The 22592-nt window shown below is 34.1% G+C and overlaps 1 protein-coding gene and 1 pseudogene across 2 annotated transcripts; both read left to right on the top strand.

Moving 5' to 3' along the window:
* Positions 1-5010: 5010 nt before the first annotated feature.
* Positions 5011-8069, top strand: LOC132054673 (histone deacetylase 8-like; annotated as a pseudogene).
* A 1538-nt stretch (positions 8070-9607) lies between these two features.
* LOC132052687 (histone deacetylase 8-like) lies at positions 9608-17694 on the top strand. 2 transcript variants are annotated; one of them, XM_059444337.1, is made up of 3 exons: positions 9608-9864; positions 11394-11974; positions 17050-17694. In XM_059444337.1, the coding sequence occupies exons 1-3, from the start codon at positions 9615-9617 to the stop codon at positions 17350-17352; spliced, it is 1134 nt and encodes a 377-aa protein (XP_059300320.1). In that variant the 5' UTR covers positions 9608-9614; the 3' UTR covers positions 17353-17694. The 2 variants fall into 2 exon arrangements, with proteins under 2 accessions (XP_059300320.1, XP_059300321.1); XM_059444338.1 differs by having other exon boundaries at positions 11394-12032; positions 17050-17187.
* The last annotated feature ends 4898 nt before the right edge of the window (positions 17695-22592 follow it).

Here is a 22592-nt window from a genome sequence, read left to right as displayed (position 1 = left end):
TACTAAAAGTAAACCGAAGGAAAAACCCAAACCGATAATTTTTATACATAATTTTTATAATTATATATACAATTTATTATTTTTATAAATACTTTTAAATAATTTATATACTTTTTAATCAAAATTTTATTTATCTCTAATAGGATAATGAACTTTATATCTTAAGTCGATTTTAAAAAAGAAATCCATGAATTCAAACTCATTTATTCAAAGAAACAACTATATGAGATTTACCTAGATTTATTTTTTGTATTTCTTATAAACTTATTCACTTAATTAAAATCATAAATCCTAAGACATTTTCTCCATAATGCGAGAAACTGTAGCTACCACAATAAAAGGGTAATAACGGATTATAAGTTGGAAAAGGGTAGAAAATTCTCTCCTAATTGTAGGGAAAAAAAATGAAAGAGAGAAATACCGTTAATTTTCTTAAAAACATAAAAATTGACCCAACCCGACTACAGCCAAACCGATGGATGCGTATTATATTTGGTTTAGTTTTAATAATTTTAAAAACCGACTAGATTGGTTTGATTTTGGTTTTAACCCAAAACTGATCCAAATTGACCCATGAACACCCCTACCTGCATTACTAATACCCGCATAATCCTAACCAGCTACCAAACGAGGACTAAAAACTCAGCCCTATATGAGCCATGTGCGGCGCGAATCCAAATGTATTCGGGCTCCAATGTGAATATAGGGAAACCAAAAACCAAAAAACAAAAAAGTACTAAAGACTCGAACGACACATTATGGTGAGTTGGCGGCGTTAATATTTGGTCTTTGAAGTGGGGTTAATCTGCGTTGTTTGATCAGAACTTTAAGACAAGTTTATTTTTGTACGAAACCTTGGGGCTTGGACAACATGTATATTGGTTAGGATTTCACTTTTCTTTATTCACGTAAGTTAACGAGGAAATATTAACTAAACCTGGAATTAACAATACCGTCATCACTTTAGTCTTAAAATCGTTTCTCTACTATATAGAAATGGGAGTTGGGTGGGACAAACAAGGACCAACACAGCAATACATATTTGTACTCAAAGCTTTACAAATTATACACGCAATGAATGTTTGTACCAAAAGCTATATAAATTGTACACTTTAATCAATTGTTTTTTTTTAATCCCACATAAACATATGTTATAGTGCTTAATATTAATATTTATTCACTTCTCATGTATAGACATTTGCACTTCAATTTTAATTTTTCGACACATTATTTCCTCCGTGCACTTTTACTTGTTCACTTGTTCACTTTTCATGTTCTTGCTGAATATTTATTCTTTTCTCATGTATAGACGTATGCAGTTCAATTTTAATTCTCCTACATAGATTTATTTCCTCCGTGCACTTTTACTTGTTCACTTTTGACTTTTCATGTTCTTTAAGAATTAATAAATCTCACATGGACATATGCCATAATACTGAATATTTATTCTCTTTTCATGTATACATGTATGCACTTCAATTTTAATTCTTCGACACATATTTATTTCCTCCGTGCACTTTTACTTGTTAAGTTTTAACTTTTCACGTTCTTGCTGAATATTTACATATGTCATAGTACTTAATATTTATTCCCTTCTCATGTATATACGTATGCACTTCAATTTTAATTCTCCGACATATTTATTTTCTCCGTGCACTTTTATGTGTTCACTTTTGACTTTTCACGTTCTTACTGAATATTTATTCTCTTATCATGTATAGACGTATGCAGTTCAAATTTAATTCTCCTACACAAATTTATTCACTTTGACTTTTCACGTTCTTTAAGAATTAATAAATCTCATGTGGACATGTGTCATAGTACTAAATATTTATTCTCTTGAGTAAAGGGTCAAAAACACACCTAAACTATCACGTTTTTTTGTGTTTCATACCTGAACTATCCGAAGTGAGCAAAACACACCTAAACTATCACTATACAGTTAGCAAAACACACCTGGACGCTGACTAGACTAAATGTTTGACCTCACTCACCTAAAAGAGCGTGAAGCAAAATTTTATCAAAAATTTTTGGTCCATTTGGCATAGGTAACAGCTATATTTTGCTGACTCATTATTATTTTTTATTTTTAAAACTTTTCCAATTAATTCTTTAAAACCCTAAGCTCTCCCCTTTCTTCTTCATCATTTCTCAACCATTTTTCTTCATTTCTTCTTCTCCTGTGCAGAATTTTTTCATTTATTTCTTCTTCATTATATTTAAAACCCTAAATTTTTATAGAAAATCCCCAATATTTTGTGACATGAAGAACCCTAACTTTTGTTTTTAAGAAAATCAGCAACTAATATGGAATCCATGATGAAATTGAAGCTTAATGGGGGAAAGCAAGACACCATCCACAGCAGAGATGAGATCAATGTCGGAGAAGAAAAGAATATCCGGTGTGAATTTTACAAATTTTTTACAGTGACCGGTGATTTCTAATTTTACCCAAACATATTACCCCTTTAACTTTAAACCTTTTATTTATTCATGTGGAATAAACACGCACGGGGAATTATTTATCCACGTGGAGTGCCACGTGGCACTACTTTTAAACAAAAAAAAGAGAGTGTAGTACACACACCATAGTATATAAGTCCGGGTGTGTGTTTTCTTAATCGTATAGTGATAGTTTAGGTGTATTTTGCTCACTTAGGATAGTTCAGGTATGAAACACAAAAAAAATGTGATAGTTTAGGTATGTTTTTGACCCTTTACTCTATTCTCTTCTCATGTATACATGTATGCACTTCAATTTTAATTCTCTGACACATTTATTTCCTCCGTGCACTTTTACTTGTTCACTTTTGACTTTTCACGTTCTTGCTGAATATTGTTCTCTTCTCATATATACATGTATGCATTTCAATTTTAATTCTCCGACACATATTTATTTTTTTCCATGTATTTTTACTTATTTACTTTTGACTTTTCATGTTCTTTAAGAATTAATAAATGAAGTATTCCCTCCGTCCCATATTACTTGGCCATATTACTAAAAATATATGTCTATTCTATATTTTTCTTATATTTTTATATTTCTATTATATATAAACGCCCAAGGTGGACGAACACAGGAACAATAAGTTGTACAAAAACCAACTGAAATTGTACTCTAAGCAAGGACTAACATGTGTACATTTCAGATGTTGAACATTAATTCTACCTCTTGTGTGTTTACTTTTTAAGTCCTACGGGTCCGCAGTGTCTCAATTGTCCTTTCATTTCCTTCATTTGGCATATACTCCCTCTGTCTCAATTTAAAGTGTTTGCGTTTGACTAGGCACGGAGTTTAAGAAATAAAGATAGACTTTCAAATTTTGTGATTCCAAATTAAAAATATGTATAATATAATAAAATATCCTTTGAATCTTGTGATTATAAACATGACATGTAGGATATTTAAATTGTCAACTTACTAAATATAAAAAGAGGTGGACATAACCGAAATAAGACAAATTTTAACAACAATTGAAAAATTAAGGGGAAAAATAAGAGAGAAAAAAATATGAAGACTCACTAAGAAAAATAGCAGTATCCTTTGCAAAATATACAAACCACAAAGACTAACTAAATTGAGTAACCAAATTAATCATGTTGGATCCCGTGCATTCTTTTCCTAAATTACACAAGGTAGAGACAACAAACCAAACATTTTTCTAAAATAAACTAGACAAAATAATATGTATGAATCCTATAAATTATATATTAAAATGTGCGTTTCAAGAAAGATATAGGGACGACCTTTTTAAATTAGGTTAACAGAGTTGCGATTAGTATATAAGAAGATAGCATAAACAATATACAAATTAATGCAGATCTGCAGTAGATCAGCTCTACCAAAGCCCAAGCCCGACGCCAACTTAAACACGTAGTAAGTAAAGTTTTTATTTTTATTTTATGTAGTAAGTTAAGTTAATTAAAGTAATCTATGTCACGTGGTAAATCAATTACATGCCAAAATAAGATTCTCTATTTAAGATTGTCTTCGACATCCTGTTGTATATTCCCACCTTGAAGTTGTGAGGAACTTTTTTTATTTTTTAGGAAATATTTATCCTTACCCCTTGTATATTACAGTAGTGTCTTCTTTTTTATGTTAGTAAGAAATAGCAAAAAAGCTAATGTTTTAGGTATAATACTATTGTCACTTTAATTTTTTTTTTCCTAGTGGTTTTGGTTGTTTTTCATCTAATATATCCCAATTTCATTTTAAAAATCAAACTCTTTCTCCAATTTTGAACCATTAATATTCTCACTCTTCTATCTACACAATATATATTTTGCCCTTGATATTTTCTATTATCCATCTATATAATATCTTTTTATGTGATATTTTTTTTTTTTAACTTAGGTATTTTATTTACAATTTAAGTAGTTTTATATTTCATTTTAGATTTTAATAGTTCATTAAAATTATAAATATCATAATATTTTTATAAATTTATTACAATATCTATCATTAAATTTTATGGTTATTAATCTAATATTACATGTACTTAAGTATGTATATATGTATCTCTCTTTAATGCGTGCATATCTTTTCAAGAAATGAAGGAACTTTCACTGAATGTATGTGACGCTTGATAAACATTCTTCTCTCAAGTTATATGTAAGATATTAAAGGTGGCTCCTTATGTTCCTCATACCCAGCATAAGAAAAATATAGGAACTAGTCTAGCACAATTGAAAGCTCATCGAACCATCAATTTTTACTTCAGAATTAAGAACAAATTGACAACAATATATAAGGGAAGTACGTAGTAACAGATTGTAATTCCTCTACCCAACTTGTAGCAACTCAAAAGTTTACCATATTTGTTTTTTTCAGTGATCTTGTAACTGCACAAGGTGCAACACCCTGTATGTTTCCTACTTAAATAATAAGTACTATAGTATATCTGTTTATTATTCAGTTCAAATCTCCAGCTTGATCTCTTACTTCCCTGTTTCTTCATGGCTTCTGCTGAGGTTATACCAGCAGACAACCTTATTCATGGATTTTGGCACGAGGGCATGCTGAAACATGACACAGGAAGAGGCGTTCACAGCCAAGGAATTGACCCTGGTTTTCTTGATGTTCTTGAAAAATACCCTGAAAATGCAGATAGAGTTAAGAACATGTATTCTATTCTCAAAAGGGGTCCCATTTCACCCTTCATTTCTTGGCAACAAGGTCGCGCGGCTCTCATCTCTGAATTGTTATCTTTCCACATCCAAGGTCAGGATTCTTTCTTTTTCTGTATACATTTTGTTTCTTGAATTGATTTTGATTTCTACCTGTTTTAGTTGAGTATACTGCTCTAGCAATCTATGGCGTACCTCTATTGGATCCTCCAAAAATGCACTACTTTAAAGGATCCGACACGCAGCAGAATCTAGATTGTTACTTCACTGTCCCAAATTTGATGTAGTATCTTTTCTCTTTTCCTTTTTCTTTCCGGAGTTGACTAATTTTTGGAGTGAAATATCATAAAATTTCTATTTTGGAAGAGATAAAGATTTACTGGGAACTCAATGAACTATTAGAAGTTAGTATATTTTCATTTGTGAAAGGTAAAATGATAAGAGGAAGACGGATGGATTTGTTCTGAGTTGCCAGAGCATAAATAACGGAACCAATATGGTTAAACAAAATGAAATGATGGAAAATGAAAAAGGATAGCAAATCATAACCAGCTTAAAGGGTTGATTAGTTTGAAGGAACAGCAATAAAGAAAGTGGTTGATTGGTTTAGTCATAACTTATTATCTCATTTCCATCCTAATCAGTCAATCCCTAATACTGATGGACAGTAAGACACTGTAGGTGTTGGAGTCTACAGTAGGGATTTGAATCTATCATGTTTCAAAGTTCAGGCTGCTAATTTTTTTCAACGTTTGATTTGTCAGAATATGTAAATGAACTAATTGAAGCTGATAGAAATGGTGGGAAAATATTCGGTGAAAGGACATTTTTAAATCTTGGGTCATGGGATGCTGCACTTCTTGCTGCTGGCAGTACATTATCAGCTATGAAGCATATAATTGATGAACATGGGAAAATAGCTTATGCATTGGTCAGGCCACCTGGTCATCATGCACAACCTACTCAAGCTGATGGTAATTGCTTCCTTAACAATGCCGGTCTAGCTGTACAACTCGCTCTAAATGGTGGTTATAGAAAAGTTACACTACAAAAAAATGATAATTTGCGGAGGTTGAAAGTTGCAATTTGCAGAGGTTTTAGCCTCTTCTAGCAACTAGTGGAGGCTAAAACCTCCGCAAATTACAACTTTCAATTTCCTCAAATTACCCATTTTTTTGTAGTGTTGTTTTCCTCGACATTGATATTCATTACGGGAATGGAACAGCAGAAGGATTTTAACGTTCTGATAAAGTTGGTACTGTCTCACTGCATATGAATCATGGTTCTTGGGGCCCCTCTTATCCACAGGATGGAACTGTAGAAGGGCTTGGCAAAGGTGAAGGTTTCGGATATAACCTGAATATACCTTTGCCAAATGGCACTAGGGACAAAGGATATGATTATGCAATGCAACATTTAGCTGTTCCTGCAATCGAGAAATTTGAGCCTGATATGATGGTTTTGGTTGCTGGGCAGGACTCAAGTGCTGTAAGTGCATTATCTTATTGCAGTTCAGAGTTCTATTTTTTGTGATGAAGTTGAAAGGTATTTTTCAAGTGAAGTTCATTAACCAGTGCAATATCGTCTTAAAAATGTGAAGAACGCATGTTCAAACATTAAAGATAGTTGGAGATTGGTGTTAACACACGCATAAATTTCAGATATCAAAGGTTGTTCATTTTCCAAAAGTCAATCAAATGGTCATCTATTACTAGCATTAAATACTTATCTTGGCAGAATCTCAATACCAGTCAATCAAAGGTTCATCGGTTACTGGCATAAATACTTATCTTGGCAGAATGTCAATACCCTTTGAATATCATCAGCAGAAACCTCACAATCTCTAGAGGGGGAAAAAGGTCAAATCTACTCTACTTTCGACTGTTTCAAAATTATCCTTGTTATACCTTCAGTCTACCGATACTCTTACTGTTAGCAAATCATCTGCTATTTGCCCTTGACCTTAATGGACCTCTAACGTGGACTTGGAAGCTTTCAACCCTGTTAAAATCTCGACACGGAGGATTCCATTTGTCATGGAGAATGCGTCCAAATTTATCCCTTGACATGGTGGATTCCACATGTCAAAAGCTCTGAACCCCGTTATGTTAGTAACTGCAGATAACCCATCCCTTGATCAACATTACTTTTGCATTCACCTTGCTGGTCATACTTCAACTGCATTCCTTTGGCTAGAAGTATCCTTCCATCTCCCTGATGATAATTAAAGAAGTAGTTTCTAATATAGTTGATGGTGGTTAGAAGTTTCCCGTATGGCTTTTCAAGAGGGTCTATCGGAAATAGCCTCTCGACTCCACAAAGGTAGGGGCAAGGTCTGCGTACATCTTACCCTCCCCAAACCCTACTTGTGGGATTACACCGGGCATATTGTTGTTGTTGTTGGCTCTTCAATAAGGTAAGTTACTACAACATTTCAAACTCAACATAGGAATGTCAATTCCAAAAGTTTTGTACATTTAATGTTTAGTCTTTAGAGATGCACAAAATCAATTCTACTTATGTCATGGTAATAAATCTGAGTGAGCTATCATATTATGCTAACTCAAGAAACTTCTTTAACTCGACTTGCATTTCAGTTTGATCCAAATGGAAGACAATGCTCGACGATGGAGGGTTACAGAGAGATTGGGCGGACAATTCGTGGCATGGCAGACAAGTTTAGTGATGGACGGATCTTGATCATCCAAGAAGGTGGACATCATGTTACATATGCAGCCTATTGTCTGCACGCGACTCTTGAAGGCATGCTCAATGTTCCGAACCCTCTACTATCTGATCCTATTGCTTATTATCCTGAAGGCAAATCGTATCCAACCAAGGTAATTGAAGCTATCAAAATGTATCAAAAGGAGGTTGTACCATTCCTTAAAGATGCTTAGTTGGGTTCTCGTTCAGTTTGCTTATGGGCTCAAGCACATTATATGTCCCAACAACCTGTCTGAATCCGTAAATCCTCCACTGGATCTAGAACTCAGTAACAAAGATGACAACACACGGAATGACAAATCTATTTTGTATTTCATTTTGCTGGTCACTCTTTGATTAATCATTGTGTTTCTGTATTAATTACCTGATTCTTAACACATTCTTGTGCTCAATAATGTTAATTTGGAAAGTGGAAATGAAGCTACCGGATCAAAGGGAAATAAATACAAAATACCATCTATTTCTGGTGTGACAACAATAGTACATTTTCCTGAAGTGTTGCATCAAAGACAACTCAAAAATTCATCCACCAGCAAAATAGCGTATTTAGATTAACTACCTGAGGATCCTAACTTAATTTCTCCTTTAAAAGGGCACCCATAGTCAGTTTATAACGTATACACCATTAACTTGTTGGCTCTATTTCAATATCACTCTCATTGGGTAAGCTGATATGTTGGACTCTGAGAAAATAGCATTGATCGGTTAGTCTTACTGTTGTGACTTGTAGAATGTTTCAAGCTTAGCTTAGCATTACTTCACTATTCTTGTAAAAAAAAAAAAAAAAAAAAGGCTTTATTATATAATCGTTTTTAATTAGGGATTATTTTATAGACTTTCTTCTAAGTTTGGCATACTAAGACGTGTGTGTTTGGGTAATGTTTTATTGAAGTTGAAGAAAATAGTATTTAAAGTTGAAGTAACAAATGAGTAGTATTTGGTTTGGTCACGTTTGGCTTGAATTTCAAACGAAATAAAGGCTTGTGAATGAAAACCATCATTTCTCTTGAAAAAGTCCTCAAGTTTTTTTCTTTTTTAAAAAGTCGAAGTTACTATTTTCAAATAGTGGAACATAATGTAGACGTTTGGATAGTATTTGGTTAAGTTTGAAAAAAAAAAAAGTTAATTAAAATTTACAAAGAGTATTTGAAAGTTGAAATTGTATTTGAAACATAAATTTTACTTGAAAAATAGTTATAAGTTCTATAAATGATTCGTTCCTGTTTGACCATAGATTAGAAGTTGAAAATTTGAGTTTTGAAGTTGTGATTTTTGAAACTAGAAGTTGTATTTGGACATGCATTAATTTACTTGGAAAAAGTTTGAAGTTTTGTGAGTGGAATTAAAATGTCTCTCAAAAACTTATATGAGCAAGTTTTTTGAACTTTGAGTTAAAAAATTTATTATAAGATTTTATGCCCAAACAAATGTTTGAAGATAAATTTTCAAAATGTAATCCAAAATATATGGCCAAACGCAAGCTATCAATCCATTAAGCAAGTTTTATAATATTGTATTATTTTTTTACAAATATCAGTATCAGCAAATACTACTATTTTTTTTTTTTTTTGGGTTAATACTAAAATTTTGCCTAAACAAGGATAGTTCCCTCATGAATATTATATACCAGTAAAATAAACTAGAGGGAAGTAGACCGGCCAACTAACCTTGGAGTAAAAAGAAGTGAGAGTGTCAAACGAAGTGTAAAGCTCAGTTCAGCTTCTTAGACTTGTGATTTGGAACTTTCAAATTTCTCCATGGCTTCATCAAACAACCTTATTCATGTATTCTGGCATGAGGGCATGTTGAAACATGACACAGGAAAAGGTGTTTTTGATACAGGAATGGACCCTGGTTTTCTTGATGTTCTTGAAAAACACCCTGAAAATGGAGACAGAGTAAAGAACATGTTGTCTATTCTCAAAAGGGGTCCTATTTCTCCTTTCATTTCTTGGCATCAAGGACAACCTGCTCTTATCTCTCAATTGTTATCTTTCCATACCCAAGGTACCCAACTTGCACTTCCTTTCAAGATTCATTTTTGTTATGTAATTTTTTTTTGGGTTGATTTTGGTTTCTACTGTTTTAATTGAGCATATTGTTTGATTGTTACTCCACTGTCCCAAATTTGATTGTCTTTTTTTCCTTTTTCTTTCAAGAGTTGACTAATTTAAGAGTGAAATATCATAAGTTTTTGTTTTGAAGGTAGCATTAAAGATTTATTCAAAACTAAACCATAACTGTTACTCCCTCATGTTCATAATAAGTGTCCACTTAGCTTTTTTATTTTGGTTCAAAATAAGTGTCCACTTACCTAATCAAGAAGGAATTAATTATTTTCTACCAATTTACCCCTACTTAGATAAGTGAGTTTTTATTTAATCAAGAAAATTTATTAATTAGGTACTTAGTATTTTTTAAGGGTAGTTTAGTTTCTAGGAGTTAGTATTTTCTTAAGGGTTGTGCTAAAAACTAAGTGGACACTTATTTAGGAGGGAGGACTAAACGTTAGGAGATTTTTATTTCTAAAGGTTAAAATCAACATCTATGAAGGCCCAAGGTAATTTGTTTTCAACTATTGGGAAGTGAAAGCAACAATCTTTTTGGTAAAGCTTAAACTTTTAGGCATTTCTACTTAAAGGATTCCGGGTTGTGAAGAAAAATGCCCTTCAGGAAGTTGAGTTTATATGGAAATTGCTATTAGTTGATGGCAAGTGTAACCCTGTTGATGTGTGAAACTTAAGCATGTAAATGCAAATTATACTGGGACCGAGGATGTGAATTCCGTTCTAATTGGGGAAGCTGACTTTGCTCCTCATTCTAAGTGGGAAATTGAGAAAGTGTGATAATTCTTGAAGTCAAAAGATTGAACAAAGATCATTAAGGTAAGTCATCAAGGGAATTACCAGGATAAAAAAGAAGCTTGTATTGTATAGTTCCATGCCCAAATTGTCTTCTTGTGCTTAATACGACAAGTTTGAAAATATAATTAAATATCACACGGAAGACAATGGGTTTTTTCTGAGCTGCCAAAGCATGGACAGCACAATCGATATGGTTAAATTGAATGAAATTATGGAGAAGGAAGAAAGGATAGAACTCGCACATCATAACCAGCATATTAGTTGATTGTTTTGAAGGAAAAATAGGAAAAAAGCTGTTGATTGTTTTGAAGGAATTGGTAGAAGGAAAGGGTTGATTGGTTTGAAACAACAAGACTAAAATGAGAGTTGATTGTTTTGAAGGAATTGGACGAAAAAAAGGGGTTGATGGGTTTGGAGGAATAGAAAGGAAGTAAAATAGTGCAAAAAGGTAATGCATGTTGAGGTTAAATAATTTAATATTTACTTATTGTTTCTTTCCATCCTACCCAATCAATCACAAGTAATGATGGAACACACAGTAGCAGTATTCAATTTACGCTCGAATAAATAGAGACCTTGAGAAGATTTACAATTCATTATTCTGTCATGACCTGAAATCTATTCTCTTTTCAAAATTTAAGCCTCTTAGCTTTTTCATTTTTAATTTGTCAGAATATGTAAATGAACTAATTGAAGCTGATAGAAATGGCGGGAAAGAATTATGTGGAGGGACATTCTTAAATCCTGGGTCATGGGATGCTGCACTTCTTGCTGCTGGTAGTACATTATCAGCTATGAAACATATAATTGATGGACATGGGAAAATTGCTTATTCATTGGTCAGGCCACCTGGTCATCACGCACAACCTACTCAAGCTGATGGTTATTGCTTCCTTAACAATGCTGGTCTAGCTGTACAACTGGCTTTAGATGGTGGCTGTAGGAAGGTTGCTGTCCTTGACATCGATGTTCATTACGGTAATGGAACTGCAGAAGGGTTTTATCATTCTGATAAGGTTCTCACTATCTCCCTGCATATGAATCATGGTTCTTGGGGGCCTTCTCATCCACAGGGTGGAACTATAGATGAGCTTGGTGAAGGTGAAGGTTTTGGGTATAACCTGAATATACCTTTGCCAAATGGAACTGGGGACAAAGGGTATGGTTATGCCATGCGACACTTAGTTGTTCCTGCAATCGAGAAATTTGAGCCTGATATGATGGTTTTAGTTGTTGGGCAGGACTCAAGTGCTGTAAGTGCATTATCTTATTGCAGTTCAGAGTTTTGTGTATTGTGATGGATGTTGAAAGGTATTTCTGAAATGAAGTTCATTAATCAATACAATATAATCTTAAAAATGTGAATAAGGCATATTCATACATGAAAGATAGTTGTAGATTGGTGATTGGTGTTAACACACACATATACTTCTGATAATCATAATGCAATATCGAAATGAAAGATAGTTGTAGATTTGTCATTTGTGTTAAAACTCATGCTTCTGATAATATTTAAGCTATAACATTTGCAGATTAAATTCCATAGATCAAATTTTGTTTATTTGCCGATTAGTCAATCAAATTTCATTTGTTACTGGCATAGAAGCTTGTTTTGGCAGAATTTCAAGATTTGAGGCTGCATGCAACAAAGAATGATTTTAAAACCTAAAATGTAAGCATATATTCTGCTGGCCCAGAAAATAAACTTAGCAGAGTGATACACTTCTTTTTGGTCCTTGTTACAAATGATATTCACCTACTGAAAGCACTTTCGCCATGGGTTATCCTTATGTTTCTGTCATGTTCTATATTACATGGTTTAGATCTGAAGTCGTTTGATTGATATTTCTCCTAAAAGTGCTCATCCATACTTCCTCAGGAATAGGGGACTGGGGTAGTAGGTAGTTAAAGGTTCCTTAACCTCAATTACACAATCACTCTACTTAGATGCCTAGATCTGCAAATTTGCTGTGTCACCACTCATTTTGACAAAGTCAAATTTTGTTTGAATCCGACTATTCTTCTTCTTATAAATCTTTAGGCTTAAGTAACTAAAACGCCCCCGAACTTGGCACGAATTGCAACTTTCGTCCCCAAACTATTACTGCACTTTAAGACACCCCTAGACTTGGCAAAATGGGTTTTAATTAATCCCCGAGCTGCCACATGGCATAGTGAGTGTAGTCACACGCCAAGAGGCGCGTGACAAGTGCCACATCAGCATTAAAACGGTAAAATTTCAATTTTGACATTTCCCTTTACATTTCCTTCAATTCCAACGGCTAAACATCAGCCCTTCTTCTTATTTAACCCCTCCCCCATTAAAATACACCATAACTTGAATTTCAAGCTTTTTGTTCTCCTTCTTTTCTAATTGTGTCCATGACAGTGAGTTTGTGGTAATTAAGTTATATCCCAAAGAAATTAACAAATCAATATTCTGCAGTCGTGTGGATCCTCGTATATATACTTCAAAACCTAACAATAAATTGTTCGAATTAAGCGAATAGTAGTTAGTATCTCACGTTAATGACAATGGGTTCGTGCCTCTCGTGGTGTTTAACAATTAACATATCGCTATACAATGCAACCCATAATTAGTTTGGAATGACAAATACATATATATGCTTAAGGCAAAGTCCGCCCATAAGGCATAAGTATGCCCCCATCGGCATAAGTTTGATAATTCGTTAACAAATTTATGCCGATGGGGGCATACTTTTAATGGGCAAACTTGTATCTTTGGACCAATAACTTTGTGAAGGAATTATCAAAGTTATGCGGACCCGCATAACTAAACATAACTAAAAGTCTAAGCCTCTCGGCGACTTTTAGTTAAACACAACTAAAAGTCCGGATCCGGCATAACTAAATATAACTAAAAGTCCGCCCTCTCCAAAGATATTCAAACTTGCATTTCTAAGAAAGTATGCCTCGGATCGAGCTTGCATTTTAATCTTCTTATGCAGATATTGTTCCAACTCACATGCTTAATCTCGGTTTACAAATTAACAACAATTAACATAAGTATGAATTCGGCTTGAGACAAGCAACCCAAGCGATATGTCCAACTTAACGGAATATAGAGTACTAGATTTTTTCGAATCGAGCTATTAAATTTAAAGTAACCATAAAACTTTGCGTCCATGACGATGAGTTTGTGGTAATTAAGTTATATCCCAAAGAAATTAACAAATCAATATTCTCAAGATTCGTGTGGATCCTCGTATATATACTTCAAAACCTAACAATAAATTGTTCGAATTAAGCGAATAGTAGTTAGTATCTCACGTTAATGACAACGGGTTCGTATATATCTGTGGTGTTTAACAATTAACATATCGCTATACAATGCAACCCATAATTAGTTTGGAATGACAAATACATATATATGCTTCAAGGAAGTTCGCATAAGGCATAAGATGCCCTACCGGCATAAGTTTGATAATTCGTTAACAAATTTATGCGATGGGGGGGCATACTATAGGTAAACTTGTCTTTGGACTTGCAAAGATAACTTTTGTGAAGGAATTATCAAAGGATAAGATAACTAAACATAACTAAAAAATTAAGTCCGGCAGACTTTTAGTTAAACACAACTAAAAGTCCGATCCGGCATAACTAAATATAACTAAAAGTCGCCCTCCAAAGATATTCAGCTTGCATTTCTAAGAAAGTATGCCTCGATCGAGCTTGCATTTTAAAGATATCCAACTCACATGCTTAATCTCGTTTACAAATTAACAACAATTAACATAAGTATGAATTCAAATTTCGAGACAAGCAACCCAAGCGATATGTCCAACTTAACGGAATATGAGTACTAGATTTTTCGAATCCGAGCTATTAAATTTAAAGTAACCATAAAACTTTGCGTCCATGACGTTGAGTTTGTGGTAATTAAGTTATATCCCAAAGAAATTAACAAATCAATATTCTGCGTATTCGTGTGGATCCTCGTATATATACTTCAAAACCTAACAATAAATTGTTCGAATTAAGCGAATAGTAGTTAGTATCTCACGTTAATGACAATGGGTTCGTGCCTCGTGGTGTTTAACAATTAACATCGCTATACAACGCAACCCATAATTAGTTTGGAATGACAAATACATATATATGCTTCAAGGCAAAGTCCGCCCATAAGGCGTAAGTATGCCCCCATCGGCATAAGTTTGATAATTCGTTAACAAATTTATGCCGACGGGGGCATACTTTTAACGGGCAAACTTGTATCGGACCCGCATAACTTTGTGAAGGAATTATCAAAGTTATGCGGACCCGCATAACTAAACATAACTAAAAGTCGCCCCTCCGGCAGATTTTTAGTTAAACACAACTAAAAGTCTCCGGATCCGGAGATAAAACTTTGCGTTTGTGAGTTTGTGGTAATTAAGTTATATCCCAAAGAGTTGGAGTGGTCAAAAACATTGAAGATTTGTCTATGTATTAGTGTCCTATGTAATTTTATGTTTTTTCTTGGTTCGGTAGTAGTACTAATTAGGTTGAAGTGAAGTTGTACTTAGATGATTAACAATGGTTGTAGTACTAATTAGGTTGAAGTGAAGTTCTATTTAGATGATTCACAATGTAATCTAATTTTGGTTAGCATATTGAATATGATTATGATGACTTTGTGAAGCAATACGTTATACCATCTGGTTAGTAATGGTTAGCCTATTCAACATGTTAACACTAACAAAGGGAGACGGAGAGTTTTTGAGGGTGAGGTTCAAATGGACGCTTCTAGAGACTGAGAGGGGGTTTAATTAAACGTGGGTCGGGTCGGGTTATTTACCCGGTTCTAATTTATTATGTGGCATGAATATATTACACGTGGATGGCCACATAAGCGTTTTAATCCAGCTGGACCCGCGAGTGATATACACTCGCTCCGGGTCATGAGCTCGGGGATTAATTAAAACCCATTTTGCCAAGTCTAGGGGTGTCTTAAAGTGCAGTAATAGTTTGGGGACGAAAGTTGCAATTCGTGCCAAGTTCGGGGGCGTTTTAGTTACTTAAGCCAAATCTTTAAGACTGTCATGTCAAATTCTGGTTTATCAGTGGCAAAACTCCTTAATCAAGATCAAATGTCTTTTTGCGTTGCTATTAGAATGTCACTCTTTCTTTTTGGGAACTATAGTTTACTAAATAATTAATGCTAACTTTTATGATTTTTTCTCTTCTTTTTTTTTTTTTTTTTTTTCCTTCCCTCTTTTAAGTTTTTGACTTGGGCTTTCTTTTGTCTAATTTTACTGTAAACTTGGGCAAGAACTTGTGTTATGGTACTTCCAAATTAATCTGTTGCCTCTTCTTGCCTTCGAATGCATATTCAAAAATATTTAGAATCCAATGTTTACTCAGAAATAACCATGAAATAGGTATGCAGATTATGATTTATGTTCATAGTGTGGAAATAGTCTGGCTTTTTTAGCCACCCTGAGGTGGAGCATACAGGCTACAGCTATGGAGAAACCCATCAATTGTGCATAAACATTTTAGCTATGTTTTTTAGCAAGGTGAATAGTCAACTAGTTCATTTTAATGGTTTAAGATAACTAGTCTTTCGTAGGTTTTGTTGTGGTTTGAATCTGTTAGGTGGCTGGAGGACATTCTATAAGGATGTGTCATTAAATTTTCTTTCGTTCCAGTCTCATAACTACAAGGACCTTGCCTCTAAAGCTTCAGTATTCTTCTGACCTCTCTCAGCCATGTGTACTATTAGTGACATTGATAAGCAACTTCATCTTACAAGTACCATCGAAAGATGAAGGAAAATATGGAAAAAGAACATATATTTTGAAATAGAAAAGGATAGTTCTGCATTTTTTCCAGAGGGTTACGTAGATTTCCATTTGCTTTCAGTTTTTGTTTTCACATTATCGAAGTACTTCGACATCAACTTAGAAGCACTGTCACTAAGTATATAAGTTAAGAATAGGAAGATAACTATCTTTCAACACTGGGGGATAGGAGGGACGGTCTCTGCATTTTATGACAAACTAGAGGGAAGCTGAGCATATTTGTGCTTCTTTTTTTTTTTTTTTTTTTTTTATGCTTTTCTTGATATGAAGAAATCTTGATGTGTTACAGTTTTCCCATATAGATCTTCAAGAAGGTAAATTACTACAGACAACATGTCAAACTGAAGATTGGAAAGTCAGCTCCTAAAGTTTTATCCATTTATGTTTATCCTCTTTAGAGATGCAAATAGTCAATTCTAGTTATGTCATGGTAATTAATCTGAGTGAGTGGTGGATAATTTAGTTCATTGAGTTATCATATTATGCTAACTGAAGAAACTTCTTCAACTCGGGTTGCATTTCAGTTTGATCCAAATGGAAGACAATGCTTGACGATGGAGGGTTACAGAGAGATTGGGCGGACAATTCGTGCCCTGGCAGACAAGTATAGCAGTGGGCGGGTCTTGATCGTCCAAGAAGGTGGATACCATGTTACATATTCAGCCTATTGTCTGCATGCGACTCTTGAAGGCGTGCTCAATGTTTCAGAGCCTCTATTATCTGATCCTATTGCTTATTATCCTGAAGATGAATCATTTCCAACCAAGGTAATTGAAGCTATCAAAAAGTATCAGAAGGAGGTTGTACCATTTCTTAAAGATGCTTAGTTGGGATCGCCTTCGTTTCGCTTATGAGCTCAAGCACTTTATGTGTCCCAACAACTTCCTGCTTACTCTTTGATCAGTGATTGTATTTCTGTATTTATACCTGATTCTCAACACAATCTTGTTCTCAAGGATGTTAAGGTGTAAACGAAGCCCTTAGATCAACGGGGAGTTGATGCAAGAATTCATCTACCAGCAAAATAGCTTATTTAAATCAACTATGTGGGAGTCCTTAGTTATTTTCTCCTTTAAAAGGTTATCCATATTTTATTGGTTCTATTTCAACATCACTCTCATTTTGTAATTTGATAATCTTTTCAATCTTCAAGCCTCTGGTTTTTGTAAGCTGATCTGTTTATGGTTTAGACATATGCAGGTGGCGTGCTGTCACACCCCAGTCCCGATGGGGCATGATGGGCACCCGACCCTTACTTAGAGTCGAGCGAACCCACTGGCTCTCGTTATACTCATAGTCTCATTGGGCCCTTAAGTCATGGAATGAAATGCATGATGAAAGTTTTTCAGAAAAACATTCTTTCCGTCTTTATCAAATCAAGTAAGATCTGTGATCATATGAAATCTGTAAAGTAATGCATGATAATCCTTCGGCTTACAGGGCCGCTTGCAAGACTGGCATACTATATGCATGACTCTGTCTGCAAAGTCTCTAACATAAATCATTATACCATGACATGGATACTCTGACTCGGCAACGCTCCGGAAAGAAATGGAGCTCGCCAATCCAGCTGGAACATCTTCTAGCCATATCCTCTACTCGTCTGTATACACACACGTGGCATGAAACGCAAGCCGTCCACAAGAAGGGACGTCACATACGAATAATGTACCGAGTATATAAGGCATGAATAATATCATAATATAGATATGAAATGTAACAATGAGTAAGAGACTTTGAACATCTGGATGCCTCATAAGGCGGATGTCATGCATGCTTAGCCTTTTTTTAAAAACATTTCATACATATACATAGTAACATGCCCGGCCATGAAGGCTCGGTGTGAAAGTAACATGCCCGGCCATTTAAGGCTCGGTGTGATATATAAGTAGTATCATGCCCGGCCATTTAAGGCTCGGTGTTATCATCATTAGCTTTGCGTCCGTGCCTCCCGCGTCCGGGCAATATCATAACATGCCCACCGCGGTGGTGTGCACATCTACGTGCTCGCCCGGCCGACTATAGCGCGCGCGCGGTGTGAGAAAATACATACATATATATAAAGCATGCATAAGAGCCCAATCAAAACCCACAATCAGTATCGGAGTGACGTAAGGTCGGTAGCCTCCGATCATATTATGGATTAATCGTGGTCGCTTTGTCTCACTTTGGAGGAACAATTAATTTAAGGTGAGACTATCAACGGAGAATAGAACTAAGAGAAAACGTAGAATAAGACCATAAATCTCATAGGGCATCAAGTCATGTACTTTTGGAATCTTAAAAGAAATAGTCATCTTCCATGAACAAAATTGAGACATCAAGAAATGGTTCAACGTTCTCATATTGTCATCATAATAATATATAGCTCGTGTACATGGAAATCTCTTCGTGAATAAAATTATCTCATAATAACATGAAATCCGTATGCCTTGGAGCTTGGATAAATAAATCCCTCATGATCATCATCATGGTTATCATATAAGAAATTATTCAATTCTACCATCATAGAAACTTTAAAAGTCATGAATCTCTAACATTCTTGGAAATGAGAGTTTTCATGGAATTCAAGCATAGTTTGGTAAGAAAAGAATCATGCATTTGGGAGCTCAATAACATCATAAGGATCGCGAGATTCGTGGATTTCTAGCATTTGCGGAAACAATGATATTATGGTACGACATAAAGGTTTATAACGAAAGGATCATGCCTTTAGAAAGAAGGGGACTAGCCTTAACATACCTGGAAGACAAATTCTCGACTTCCAACTTATTTCCTGTCTTGCAACTCGCTTAAGAATTATTCGTAGCCTCGTAATCTACATATAGAACCATTCATAATATCGTTAGGATCATCGTCATACGCTCGTCTTAAACACTTAATGAAAGTCCTTTTAGATTCTGTCGAAATTCGGGCAGCATTTCCCCTGTTTATGTGCCTAGCCCGAAATTCCAATTCAACAACCAACAACATCAACAACAATACCAATAGTAATAACATCATTTCCAACACCAACATATGCCATAAAACAGCCCACACACTGTTTCTAAATTTTCCAATCAACCATCTTGGGATACGACTAATTAATAACTTTATTTCCGTAAGGAAGTCGAAATTAATACTAACAACATCAATAACAACATCTCCAACATCCTACAAGATAATTATATGTATTTTCATCCAAATTTCTCTTCAACCCTCAATCCATAATCCAACAACATCAACACAACAACTATAATCTTTATTCTTTCAAATATTCCTTAATCAAACTTGATAAAGAGAGGGATTTGATGATTCATACCTTGTTTTTATGAAGGTAGTAAAATCTTCATCATTTTCTTGTCCCCAAGATAACTCCAACACCAAATGAAATTATAATCGCGTGCCCGGACCTCTTGGTACTTCGTTACTTGAAATTTTTTCTGGAAATTTTTGGATGAAAAAGTGAGGTTTTAACCCTTTATATAGGGGCTGAGTCGGCGTCACTGTAGCTACAGTACCGTAGCAGTACTGTAGCGGTACTGTAGCAGCTCTGTTGCAGTTTTGTTTCTGCTTCATCAGCTCAGCTTGTAACGTCTATAATTCTCTACTCGGATGTCCTATCAACGAGCGGTTTATTGCATTACAAACTAGACTCGACGAGCTTCATTTTAGAATTTTGAAACACCTTAAAACTCCATATATACTAGGAGATATGCACCTCCAAAGTTGACTAAAAATCCGTCCAGCATTTCTCAAATTTTCGTCGAACTTATTTCTCTTCAATTTATTCGACCTCGAAATATTCCGAAACTCTCCATACATGGTATTTGTCACTCATTATACTAAAAATGGTCATGTTCTCGTGTTCCAAAATACTCTTTCCCGATTACGACTTACGAGATCGTAATTCATCCTTTTACTTCGTTGTTACGTACTTTCCATGGCTTGTGCCTTTCAAAACATCATGGGACGTCTCCGACACTCCATTACTCCGGTGAGGTACATGTCATACTCATGCTCTGAAAATGCGGGGTATAACACGTGCGGGGCGGGGCGGGTCGGGTTGAAATAAAATAAGCAAGTAATTCCCCATGGAAATATCACAGGTAAATCCGTAGGGAATATTATGCAAAAAAATTAATTATATTTTAAATTGTTTCATTTTTTAAGGTTCTTAATTTGATCTATCCAACTTTAATAGTTCTGTGGAATATAATACTTTTTTCATTTTTATATTATACAATTAGTTTAGTCTTCCCTAATTTGCCCTCATAAAATAGTTAGAAGAAAGGTTTTTTATGGTTTTGCAAAAAAATGAAGAGATTAGGGTGTAAATCGTTAAAAAAATAAAATATAGAATATGGTGTAAATCATAAAAGAGTCCATATGTTAGGAATGCAAATCACAAAGAACTCAATTATGGATGATAATAATCTTAGTATGTATACACATAGTATCAAAATTAAAGGCCTTTTGTCATTTCTTACAAAGGGATTTTTTTTTTTTGGGAGCGTGTCTTATAAATAATCAATGTTTTCATCAAGACTTGACATTAATCTATAATATTGTTTCTACATAAGCATGGCTAACAAGGGAGTTTCAGCTCTTCTTTTCGCGTTATTCCTACTTATAGGTAATTTGATATGAGTTTTCTTATAAATAATTTCTTTTCTCAATGTTTTAAGCTGATTATGTCCGAGAAATGTAAAATTTATGCACAACATACAAACACTCGAAAATCATTTAATAGTAATTTGCAATAGATTTATTGATAATTTTATTTATGTGTAAGTTCTTCACATTGTTTCAATAAAAAATGTGTTATTATGAATCTTGCAATAGTAAGTGGCAGAAGCGGAGTCACGATTTGAGCTTTATCGTTCTTTTAAAGTTTAGAAGAACGACATCATGCGTCAGTAATTGGATCCTAAGTTTAATTTTTGTGTATATTTTCTGTAAAGATTACGCTTAGCTTGGTAAATGTAAACCTGGTGAAGATGATAATAGAGACAAAAATAGCAAATTTTATGTATTTTGCTCCTTTTACTCATGTGTTAAATGGGGCACTTGCAGACGAAAACACATGTCTATCATTGCAATTGTTAGCATCTTCCTTTTAACATATAAAAATTAAATGATAGAAATCAATGATCTAATTTAGTAAAATTTCTATTTGGTTAAATTATAATTTATGTTTTAATTTGATGTATGCGTAATAAAAAAAACGGTTGATCGATGTTATTTACTTTTATTCATTGGCAACCGAAGCTAGACATCTAGTTTCACAAAAATCGAATGAAAAATTGGACCTTTTCCCATTAAATCTATTAGATGCCGAATTGAAGAAGCTAATAGTTGGTATATATTCATACAAATTAATATGTGACAATAAGGTCACCAAGAAAAATCACAAAACAAACCTTTAAATGCAAACTCGAAGGAGCTTATTTAATGTAGATTATATCAAGTTACTCAGAATGCGTGAAGTAGCCGTGATCGGTGGAGTTACTTACAAATGGTCTAACTTACAAGCTATAATAATGGTCTAACTTACAAGCTATACAAATGGTCTAACTTACAAGATATAATAATGAATTCCCTACTCTATTTCCCAGGGCTAGAGTTTTATAGCCTGTTTGACCAAGCTTATTTTTCTTCAAAAGTGCTTATTTTTCTCAAAAAATGCTTATTTTAAAAATGATTTGTTTAGCCAAGCTTTTGAGAGAAAATAAGTGCTTTTGGAGAGTAGCAGAAGTAGTTTTTCAAAAGCTAAAAAAAAAATAGTTTTTACCAGAAGCATTTTTTTTTAAATCGCTTTTGAAAAAAATACACTTAGAAGCACTTTTAAAAGTTGGTCAAGCACTAATTGTTGCTCAAAAGTGTCTTTTAAATTAATTGATCAAGCACAAACTGTTTCTCATCAAAAGTATTTTTTTAAAAGTACTTTTCAAAATAAGCTGATTTTAGAAGTTTGGCCAAACATGCTATTATTCAAAATATATACTTGGTGTGTTCACTTTTAAATTTTTTAATAATTTAATATGTAATATATTTAAAATTATGAATTCAGATTTTAATATGTTTT

This window comes from Lycium ferocissimum, chromosome 4 (assembly GCF_029784015.1).
Source record: "Lycium ferocissimum isolate CSIRO_LF1 chromosome 4, AGI_CSIRO_Lferr_CH_V1, whole genome shotgun sequence".
NCBI classification, from domain to species: Eukaryota; Viridiplantae; Streptophyta; class Magnoliopsida; order Solanales; family Solanaceae; genus Lycium; species Lycium ferocissimum.
The sequence above is the reverse complement of the archived record's forward strand: the minus strand, read 5'-3'. Positions and strand labels throughout refer to the sequence as shown.

Coding starts and splice junctions, on each gene's coding strand:
- LOC132052687 (XM_059444337.1), top strand. CDS start 9,615: ATGGCTTCATCAAACAACCTTATTCATGTATTCTGGCATGAGGGCATG. Junction 9,865..11,393: donor GTTATCTTTCCATACCCAAG/GTACCCAACTTG, acceptor TTAATTTGTCAG/AATATGTAAATGAACTAATT. Junction 11,975..17,049: donor TTGGGCAGGACTCAAGTGCT/GTAAGTGCATTA, acceptor GTTGCATTTCAG/TTTGATCCAAATGGAAGACA.